General features: G+C 40.6%; 1 protein-coding gene across 2 annotated transcripts; it reads left to right on the top strand.

Moving 5' to 3' along the window:
- The first annotated feature begins 3293 nt into the window (after nucleotides 1-3293).
- POMP (proteasome maturation protein) lies at nucleotides 3294-11022 on the top strand. Of its 2 annotated transcripts, none has more exons than XM_048072792.2 (6): nucleotides 3294-3397; nucleotides 4483-4580; nucleotides 5362-5422; nucleotides 6760-6861; nucleotides 8747-8840; nucleotides 10511-11022. In XM_048072792.2, the coding sequence occupies exons 1-6, from the start codon at nucleotides 3395-3397 to the stop codon at nucleotides 10576-10578; spliced, it is 426 nt and encodes a 141-aa protein (XP_047928749.1). In that variant the 5' UTR covers nucleotides 3294-3394; the 3' UTR covers nucleotides 10579-11022. The 2 variants fall into 2 exon arrangements, with proteins under 2 accessions (XP_047928749.1, XP_066845833.1); XM_066989732.1 differs by lacking the exon at nucleotides 3294-3397 and adding an exon at nucleotides 3879-3938.
- Nucleotides 11023-11516: the final 494 nt, after the last annotated feature.

Here is an 11516-nt window from a genome sequence, read left to right as displayed (position 1 = left end):
TTTCACCAGCTTCAGGAAAGGGTGGGTTAGAGTCAGGGGTTTCCTGAGCCTTTTCAGAACATGGTTTTAACGTAGCCGTGTGTTCAGAAGAGCCCCTAGAGAGTCTTGTTTTGGAACACTCTGACGCCTACACATTATTATCTTTGCTACGTTTTGCAGTTTTGTGTGAAATTTATTTTTAATCTTTAACAAAACATGCCCCTGTTTATCTTAATTCAGAAAAGGTTTAATAATTTAAAACAAAATAATTTTTAAATAATTGGATTTACAATGAATGACAAAACATAAAAGTATAAAGCAAGTTAACAAGAATGGACTTCTTAAAGATCAAAGAAAATGTGTTTATTTGATTTGATTAAAAACAAATAAAAAGTACTTTCACTTTAACAGGTTATAGCTGGCTGTTGACAGAAACCAGGGAAAGAGTTTCCCAGAACCACAGGATAAAGGTTTTCTGCTGGTAGAGGTTCACGTACTCAGAACAGCTTGCCCACTGACACGTCAAAAGAATTATATTTTGAAAAGAGACAAAGCTGCATCAATATTAAAGGCTATGGATAAAAGGCACGTTTCCTTGGACAACATACTCCTTTTGCTCTTACTAAGTAGGACTGACGGTGTACATAAATGGTTATCTTTATACCTTCCATCCCTTCATACAAAAAAAAAAAAAAAAAAAAAAAGCTCTGGGAATGGGAGAGATGGGAGAGGTAAAAATTTAATTTACTGGAGGTGCAGGATATATTAGCTCAAAAACTGCTGTAACATGGCAGTAGAGTTCCCAAGTAAGAGCTGCCTTCCACAGGTCTGGGCAGAAGCTTGGATGTTCCAGCCTTTGTCCAGCTGGCCATGTTGTACCTCTGTCATCACAAGTTTCCAATCCACCTGGAAGGTCTCTTCCCCCGTGCTTTGATGTGACCGTATAGACCTCACGTGAAATGATGCCATGCTGGGATCCAGGCAGGAAAAAGCTAAGTAATTGAAACAGGAATTTACCTTAAGTCAGACTGTCTAAAACCTAGCTTAATGAGGTTTTATGTTTGTTAATACCAATTTAACTGCTAAAAGAGCATTAGAAACAAAGTATGTTTTTTTAAAAAAGAATAGGTACTTTCCCCATTTCTAAAAGATAAAACAATTCATGGTCTATATATCTCTTGTAACCTTAGGGAAGTTCCCCAGCTAAACCAAAGAGACCATATTTGACATTCCAAAAATGTTGAGGTAAAAAACATGCAGGAAAGAATTTAAAACATTCATACATTTCAGACCTTCCCTATGCAAAACGTTGAAAAAAAAAATCGTTCTTAAAAAATAATAATTTTCAGGTTATCTTTAAAAGCAACATGTGAAGTTCACCACCTCAACTTTGCAAAAATAGTAATTTTAGAGGAGCGGTAGTTATTTCCACACTAATTTTAGAGTGTCCACAAACACTAAAAGAATGGCCTCTTGAGCAGCATCCCACTTTCCACCCTGTTACCATCAGCCTGGAAGATGCCTTCAGACAGACAGACAGACAGACAGACCTGCAGGCCAGCAACTTGCCCCAGCAGCCTGGCTTCAGCACATGGCGCCTTGTGCGCGCCTGGGGGCTGCCGTCTGCGCTGCGGTGAGCCTGGCTTTGGGGCAGCCTTGAAAACATCTGCAGCACTGAGGACAGCCATACCCGTTGCTTTTGAGTAGCTGAAGCACTCATCACTCACCACATGCTCTTTTTTTTTTTCCATCAAAGGCTTGGTCAGCCTGACAATCACTCACGTAACTTCTGTTAACTGGCAGCAGAGCCACAGATAGGAATGCGATACTACTACAGCCATCCACCGTTGAGATGCTCACTGTAAGATTCATTAAAAGAAGCCTTACTCAAATCTGAAATACTTGATAATTTGATGAGAAAATATGTGCACGATTTGTGTTTATGTCTGGAAGTTTTCCCTAGCGTGAAAGCCTGTCTTTAAAGGAAAACCAGATCTTTCTTGCAATGTACGTTCTTTTATGTTATGCAGCCTCGACTGGATTGCAGTGATGTCGAAAATGTACATGGAGTGACTGTATCCTGTCTGTGTCCTGCAAGAATGACTTTGAAAGTTAAATGTTTCATCTCTAGTCATATCCTGATCAACAAACTCAGTCAATAAATAAATACATTTAGTGACAAACCTAGCTTTTCTGTAAGCTGCAGTTAAACAGGAACTTGATTTGTTTTTTTGTATTCACGTCTGTTCTATAATAATGAATCCAGCACCACAATATCTGAGTACCCATTATAAGATCAGAGAAACCTTTGTGGTACCCATTTTCCTAAAATTGATTTAAAAAACCCAAACCTCCATTCCCATTCTTTTGAAGTCTGTGCTTTAAGCCTCAGACCTTAACACAAAGGGCCAGAACTTGGATTGTTTTTTTTTTTTTTTTTTTTTTTCCCCTAAGCGGTGATCTGATTTTGCTCAAGAAAGAGGAAAGCTGAGTTTAAAGGGTTTGTATTTCTGAGTAATTATTATGCAAAGCTGTGTGACATAAAAACATATATAAATTTCTCTTGTTGATATCATTTTTTTTTGTACAAATTTTAGTGTTTAATTGTCACATGAAATTTATGGCACTGCATCAATTTGGGGCAAAACTGTTAAGGGCTTCAGTGAACTACATGTCTCAGAAGAAATATGTAATATAGATAGGTCAGATGCACATCTGGAGCTTTGCAGGAAAAACTGTGGCAAACTTTATGGCTGTCAGGAAGCTTTTTAAACTTCTTTAAGTACAAGCTAACATTAACCGAGTTACCACACTGTTATCGTGGCTATTAACGCCTACTAACCCAGCAGCCTTTACTGAAGTTGTCAAAACCCCTTTGGTGCTGGTGTCTGACAGTGGTCAACCGAGGGCTGCCCACGGGTGGGCAGCGCACCCTGACACCCCTTGTTCACCCTGTGCTGCCCCCCGGGGGTCTCCCCAGAGGCCATGAGGCCATGTTTCCCCCTGGCAGCATCACATCAAGCATCGCTCCCTTGACGCACTCCCTCACGCCACCAGCATTGACGGGGCTGAGGTGACCCAGGAACGGCCACAGAGGGGCGAGGCAGGGTGCACTTGCCCCTCACGGCACCTAAAGGCCTGGCATGGCCGCCCCTCTCATGGCCGCCCCTCTCATGGCCACGCCAATGCCTCCCCAAGTAGTGGCTGCCCCTGTAATGGCGGCCCCCCCCCCCAACGGCCGCCATCAACAGCCCCGCCCCCTGCGAGGCCCCGCCTCCCCCCACGAGCCCCGCCCCCTCCACGAGACCACGCCCCCTTCCATGAGGCCCCCCCCCCCCCCCCCCGTGCGCGTGACGGGGCGGGGCGGAAGTGGCGGGGGGGAGGAGGCGGAAGTGGGCGGGAGCGCGGAGCCAAGATGGTGAGCGGGGCGGGCGGCCGGGAGCAGCGGCGGCGGCGGGAGGAGAGGGGAAGGAGCTGGGGGTGCCGCCGCTGCCGCCTCAGTTCCCTTCCGTGAGGGGATGGAGGGCGGCTGACGGCCTGCCCCGGCCCTTGGGCTGCCCCGCTGGGGGGCGGCGGGGCCGTGCTGAGTCACGGGGGCGGCGCGGCCTTGGTGGGGCCTCGGGGCTGGCTCCGAGGGGTCCCTGCCCTCGTGAGGGGCCCGGGGCTCCGGGGGGGCCTCACAGAGCGTAGAGGGAGAATCCCCTCCCTCACCCTGCTGGCCTCGGTGCTGTTGGCTCAGCCCAGGGTACGGGTGGCTTTCTGGGCTGCAAGTGCATATTGCTGGCTCGTGTCGAGCTTCTCAACAACCAACACCCCAGGTCCATATATATTTATGCATATTATAACAGGTATTTTAGGGGTTTTCTAATAACTGTTAGGTTATTGGCTATTATTCGTTGCTCTCTTGCTGAGGCATGTTGGGTGAACAATCTGAAAATCACCTCATTAAAACCAAACAGGTTAGCTTTAAATTGGTGGTGTGGGTGAAGTTGGTTTTACATTGTATATCTGTGGAGGCGTGGTGTTCTCGTTTTCCTCTACAAGTTACTGTTTCTCCTCTGTTCTTTCAATGAAGTAATACTAGAATGCTTGAGCACACCTTCCTCTTTATGTGAGCCTTAAACCATTTGTCCATATTCAGTTAGATCTTGCTTGATTTTGCCTGTACTGAAATAAATGAATGCTCAGAGCTGTCTGCTCCATCAGCTGAGCATGACCTGCAATCTTCCTTTCCACGCCCACAGCCCAGGGTGGGAACAAAGAAGGGGTAACTGTGAATTTCTGTTCTAGCCAGGTCCCCAAAACGTTTCATCACTACCTTTGTCCGTCATTAGACTCTCCAAAAGAATTTAGTGGCAGTTTTTTGTAAAGAGACTGTGAAGTCTGGGGTTTGTGTGTGAGTAGTTTGGGAAGCGTTTTAGCAATTTGTTTCATTTACCTGGTCTAAGCACATATGCAAAAGGAGGCTGATTTTGTTGAAGTAATGCTCACTTTGTGTTCCAGGATTCCAGAGGAGCTGCTTCTCTGTTGAAGGACAGTATCCCAATTACTGATTTTTTAGCTTCTGGATCATTTGAAGGTCATAATCTTCTGCGCAGAGGGTACGCTTTGCTTTTTGTTGTTAAATTCTGACATAGCTGATGTTGAACTTCAGATAAAGGAAGAAAGCACATATTAAATCTTTGGTTTTTTAAAGAAGGTTCTTGGCAGGTATATTGCAAATGCCATAGCCTAAAGCCCATGTGTTTAGTCAGATTGTCCTTCAAGCTTAAAGTTTCTGTTGAACATCACTTTGACATCTAGGTAGTATTAATGGATTTCCACCCGTTTGCTTCCTTTTTAGGGAAGTGATGTCCTAATGTTAATCAATATGACATATATCCTAGTTATATGTATATACAAGTGTTCTATAGCAGTGCATGAAGTGGTTAATTTCAGCACTGATACAAAAATTAAAATTTATCTAAATCTATATATCTAAGCATGCCTAAAACACACTGTGTATTTCAGCTGCAAAAGCTTGGTGACGTCTAAAATCAGATATCTAGCTGGGACATAATTAAACCTATACAGTTTTCATTTATTAATGGATTTCCCTTTCTGAAGGGAGTCAAGGAAGAACAGCTGTTCCTCTATTTTGCTGAACTTAAAACCTAAGGAAAAAAGATGCCTGAAGTTAAACATTTTCTGTCTTCTGACAGTGCTGTAGATAGCTCTTATTTGTTTTTTGCCATTAAGCATTAATTCTTTTTAATAGTTCAAACTGTACCAGTCCTGTGTCTCCAAGGGTTGATGCTTGTATCTGGGGTTAGTTTGGAATACAACTTAAAAATTAGTGTCCTGATTAATTTTTTGAAGTTCAAATTATCCTTGCGTTTCTAGCTTTACAAGTGTGAGAAGTGAGTTGTTGCCCAGCCACCCCCTGGAGTTGTCAGAAAAAAATGTAAGTACAGTGTTACATGTAGTCTTCTTCACACTTAACTAAATTACTGATTGAATTAGCAATGTGGTTGATTGGGCTGCTTTGTGCAGCTGCAAGTAATGAGCAAAGTCTTGCCTTTAAGAAAATAAAGGTGTTTAGCAACAGTAACACTTTATCTATGGTAGTAACATTGCTGGCAACTGTGTTTAGGTTTTAACCTCCCACTTGTGACTCAAGTTTGTAGGTGGGCTTCCAAGTTGTGGTTTACTTAGTAAGGTGTAGTCATTTAAAGGTTGTGTATGCTGCCTCTCATTAGGTGGCTGGCACTCCTGCCACATCTGGAAAGCTGAACCTCCTATTTTGCCGTTAGGTTTGCCATAAACCTTCATTTTCAGGCTTTCAGACTGTGAGCCCATAAATACTTTTCACTAAATTACTAGATTCCATGTAGAAATTTTACACATGCAATTTGTTGTAGATGTAATCTTATCAAACTTAGCCATCACTTGTGGGCTGCTTAAGAATGGTCTGTGGATCACAGGTTCAAGGTTTTGTCATGCTCACTGAGTACAGGTTTGAAATAAGACATTTGTATTTTTTGTTTTCCTTTACAGTAGTGTATTGCGTTAGCATTACAAGTGTGTAGTCAGTGTGGCAAAAGCCAGAGCTGAGGATGAATTATCCAAGCTTCAGAAGCATTGAGCAGAAGTTTCTTTTGTATACTTGGGTAGTCACAAGACAGCACTTTTTCACTTAAAAAAATACTCCACTGGGTAGAAAAGCACATTTTCTTCATGTTATTGATCAGTTTTTGAGCAATTGGTAAAATTGAGCCTTTCTTTGTTTCTTTCTTTGTTTCCTTCAGAGTTGTACAGAGTATATATGATGCTGTCTTCCCATATGATCAGAAAATAAATAGTTCAAGTGATTTTATGTAGAGTCTTTTAATAGCTAAAACCAACATAAATTGTGCCTTTCCACTTTGTGGTCTGTCTTTAGCCCAGACTTAGCTTTCCAATTTCTGTGCTTGTAATATTGTAGCAAAGTAATGCTCAACTCCACCACTTGGTGGAGTTACATGTCCTGATTGTTAAAAATAACAAAATAAAATTGCCACTTTTGATTTATAATCAAATCCAGCAAAACTCAATTTTAGTTCTATAAAACAGATGTTAGTGCATCACTACCCTCCATGTGCATTTCAGATGTATGTGATGGTATCCCTGAATTTGTACACGTAAATGTCATTTAAGTAGATGTTCATTTAAGTAAATGTTTATTTAAGTAGAATGTCACAAATCTGTTCTGTGGTTGTACTTGAAAATAGCTATTTAAAAAAAAAAACATGTTTGTGATAGTTCCAGTTAAATCAAGACAAAACAAACTTTGCCACACTGAGAAATATTCAAGGACTCCATGCACCACTAAAGCTGCAGATGGAACTCAGAGCAGTGAAACAGGTAGGCATTCTTATCTAACTGATATAACTTAAAAATATTGGGGGAATCTTTATCTAGGAATATTTAGTTTCAGAAAGATGCCTTTCTGTCTTGAAATACAACCATTTTGTTTCCGAAAGAGACTTTCATGGAACTGCTTTTGTTTAAAAGCAAATTTTGCAATTAATAATTTCCAGATCAGTCAATATGCTAAATGCTTTCAGCTGCAGTTCTTTTTCTTGGTTGTTTGGTGAAGTGGTAAGCACTCTAGGTTTTCTGTGGACAAGCTTCCTGTAAGCCTTCAGAGAAAAGCAGGAGGAATTGAGTATGAATTCTACAATTAATACTTCCCTGTGTGGAACATGAGACCTTCATAGGAAGGAATCTCTGCATCTGTAGAGAAAGGAGACCTTAAGGGTTTGAAGCAGGTAGTGATGTGGGAGTGGATACAGAGGTTATGTAAAAACTGAAGCAGAAAATTTGTCATTATTATTGTTCTGCAGCTGTTCTTGTAAGATCGGGGAGGTCTACTGAGAGCTAAGTTCAAAGGTTTTAACTTTTAATTGGGAAGCTGAGGCTCCCTCCTCTTCCTTCTCATCTCCTAGGATGGAGAGTAAGTAGAGGGTGGGTGACTTGGTCCCTTAGGATACACAGAAAGCTCAGTGGTCTTAGTGAACTTCTTGTTGGGGCTTGTTGAGGGTAGTCCAGCTGTTAGTTGTCTCTCCAAGTGAGTGGGAGCAATTTTACACTTCCTTTCTGCGGATCAGTTGCTACTGAACCACAGTGAGTGATACTAAACTTGGTAGAAATTTCTTGTCCTGAAGATGCAAAAGGCAAACAGAATGTAAGAAAACATCCCTTGATCTCAACGTTGCTCTCTTGTGAGGAAACATCTTTTTCTTACTGATGTTAGCATGTGGTAGAAAGTGAGGCAGGTGAGGACAAAGATCCTCTAAGCGTCTCCAAAATGCATTTCTGGGGGTGGTGGGGTGCAAATTGGAGATTAGAAGGTTGTTCACTGCTGGCTTTTGTGTATCATGTTAGATATATAAGCTCCCTTTTGGTTTAATTTCACCTTTCACCTAAAATTTAAGGGAATAAATAGTATGTGTATTTGAACTTCTGATAATTGTACTATTACTTATAGTTATTCTGGAAATCTTGACACTTTGTGTAAAGAGATAGTTACATGATACTTCTGTTTGTAAAATGCATTCATGGTATAACTGAGGTCTCTTTATTAGCTGTACTGCGAGTAGTGAATGTAATTGTGAGGACAGATATGCCATTCTTGAAATGCTTAGTCTGAATATTGTACGTAACCACTGGATTTTGTTGTTGCAATACTGTAGGTGAAGGGCACAGAAAATAGGCTTGAAAGTAACTGGGAGTGGACTTCAAGCTTAAAAACTGTAGGGGATCTGAGAAATAGATTTAGTTTAATTGTAAGGAGGATTATGCTTCGGTATAAAAATTAGTATAGCTCTTTCATATATGTTTCTGACTTTTCAGAGATAGGAAACTTAGAATGTGGTTTCCAAACATTGCAAGGTCAGTCTCCAAAACTGACTTCAGGGTGTAGATGTGTTGCAGGGACTTGCCAGCTATGTGGGAGCAGATCAGGGAAGGGGACAAAACCAACTTTTTTTTGACTGTTGCACTTTTTTTAGCTGCACTGCAGTGAAACCTGTAAATCTAGTGAAAGGCTGTTTTCAAAACAGTGATAAAAAACAGGATGGTGGTGTTGGGTAGGTTTTGATATTGTTGTGTGCCAGTAGTTCTTATTTCATCATTGTGCTCAAAGGAGGAGGTGGCTGTCTGTCTCTCTTCTCAGCCAATTCAGACAGAAATCCAAAAATCTCAATTTCAGTTTTGCAAAAACTTAACTCTTGTTGTCTTTTTACAGGCCCAGCGTCTCCCCTTTCTTCACAGCTCAAACATGGCAGTGGATACTCTGAGGGGAAATTATGAATGCATTGGCTTTGAGGATATTCTTAATGGTAAATACTTTGTTTTAATGTTATAGAAACATTTAAAGGTAAATTTTGGCAACTGTGAAGTTCTTTGCCTCTAGGGTGTAAGACCTTTTAAACACACAAAATGCAAATAAAAAATTGAATTCCTAAAGGCAAAGAAACACTGGGGGAAGGAGGAATAGATGTGGTTCAGCTGCTAGTTGTGTGGAAGTCAGTCTGAAATACTGAATAAATCTGTTTGCTTCTGGTCTGGGTTTCTTAAGGAGCAGAAGACTATGTATTGTAATGTGTAGCTTACGTTATATGTGTGGTTCTCCAGAAATCTTTGAACTAGTTACACAAATTTTGACAGGCAGAGGTTATAAAGATAAAAGGTTTTTGTAAGTTCTATTATTAGAAAGAAAGGCAGAAGGAGATACTGAAATAATGCACCACAGATGAGGGAGTCTTCCCACCACTGCATATTAATTCAACAGCTAACAGCTGTGTGATGGGCTACTGACTGACAGTATGTGTGAAATAGAATAAACCTGGAAAAATAGTTTAAAGGGGGGAAAAAATGACTTTCTGACTTCTGTCTAGCCAGCTGTTAGGGACACAGGAGGAAGCAGAGGGTGTTTTGAGGTAGGATTGGGGAATGGAAAAAGACAGGGATATGGGAAACTGGGAATAATGGAGGAGCAAGTGGGGAATCTAGAGACATGAGGTAAATCTGGTGTTATTTTCTGGGGTGGATTTACAGGGAGCAAGGGAAGGAATCTCAGGTGATTGCGCTTCAGGGGGTGAAGCGATAACCAAACTCCTATAAATTGCTTGATGTTTGCCGTAGCTCGTAACAAAATGTTGCATGTTTATAGAGTGCTATGGAGTGAGTAGTTAGTTAAAATCCTTTATAGTAAGGCTATATTTATCACATGGAGCTATATTAGGTAATTTTGGTGTCTCTGGACGAACATCAAAAAGACATTAATATACCTTAGTTACAGGGGAACAAAAATAGTTAAGCCCACCTGCAAAGAGAGGTACCTTTCTTCCAAGGTGTCTTTTTTGGCCTTGGTTTTCATATGGAAATGAAGTTCATACTGTCAGTAATTGGCATGTCTTGTGTCATCTGCATGTTCCCTGCTAACCTTTGAGTATAGTGGCTAATATGAACCATACTTTATAGAGTGGAGATCTCAAAGATACTTAAGGGCATATAATTTTTGTGAAAACAGGCAGTTAATTGGAGAAGAGAAACCACAAGTATGTCCCAACTAGCAGAAGGGCTGGAGTGTGAGCTCCTATTGTGCTAGACCCCAGAGAAGCTGCATTGGAAAGATGTATGGCACTTATGGGAAGAGCTTTGGTCAGAGTTGCTTTTTATTAGACACAAAGCTCAGCCTGGAGATTCAGGCTATAGGAGACTGTGCTTATGTAATAATGTTTGGTTTTACTTGAATTGTTCTTTCCCCTACCCCTTCACAAAACACTTGTACCAGTGTTCCACTGAAGGTGCATTGCTTATCTGATTATTGCTTTGGACAGAGGCTTACGAGTTAGAGAGACCTGCACTACACAGTACTGTCAAGAATCAGTCAAACAACTTTTGCACTAAGCATTAAAATGGAAAAAAAATGAATGTGGTTATCTTTGTAGTCCCTGTTGGTCTTTGGGGCAAAGTAAAAGCCTAATGCTGTTTACTTTTTTTTCAGATCCTTCACAGAGTGAGGTTATGGGAGAGCCACATGTGATGATGGAATACAAGCTTGGTTTATTGTAACAAAATGTACTCCTCAAACGTTCTGTGCATGTCTTTATACCGCAGATCTAAATACACGATTACTAAATTGACACTCAGTGTTAAGCAGTCATACAGGTATCATTTGCCTTCCTTGATGAAGAGGCACATTAAATGTTTAAAGTCTATAAATTGTTCTGTGCTTGTTGTCAATTATATAAATGTCCTGTAACTAAATAGTTTAAATGTCTCTTTGTACACTGCTCAGGACAATAGCTTCTTAACTATGGAAATCCTATGTATACAAGAAATCCAGAAATACCCATGCATTTTAAAACTGATTATTGTAGGTAAATGCACTTAATGGATGTTCTTGCAGAAGAACTTTTTAAGGGGGAAAAAAGGTGTTTTCCATTGAGTAACTCTGTTCATGAAAAACTTCCATACACTTTTTTAAAGTATTGAATAAAGGTTTGCTATAAATACTGTTGCGTTCCAAAATATAATTACTCATAAATTAAAAGTCTCTTACAGAGTACAGATTCTACAGACCAGGGTTTTAAATATTCATCTTTTCCAGATTTTACTGTATTGCTTGTGATGGTATCTGACACTATACTGACTATATATATGACACAGGTGACTCCCTTCCCTTCTTTTTTAATGGAGGAAAAAAAGTCTGTGGTTCAAAAGGACCAATTTCTTGTCAGCTACAGGGAGCCTGAAACAATGTGTAAGGCAGGAACTACATTTATCCAGCAGCTTTTAATTATTCTTAGGTAGAATATTAAGTGCACTTAGTGTCCTGTTGTAGATCATTTTAGCAGAAATGTTGCCATAACCCTCCTCTCACAATCCCAGAATCTCAACCATCTCTTGTACTTTTCAGTATGCTTAAAGCTGCCACAAATTCCCTACCCATGTGCACCAAAGCCTCTAGCTCCCCCCCTTGTAAATTTTGCAGTGCTTTTTTGCATATT

Source organism: Anser cygnoides, chromosome 1 (genome assembly GCF_040182565.1).
Source record: "Anser cygnoides isolate HZ-2024a breed goose chromosome 1, Taihu_goose_T2T_genome, whole genome shotgun sequence".
In the NCBI taxonomy this organism is placed as follows: Eukaryota; Metazoa; Chordata; class Aves; order Anseriformes; family Anatidae; genus Anser; species Anser cygnoides.
This window is presented reverse-complemented; position numbering and strand designations above follow the sequence as displayed.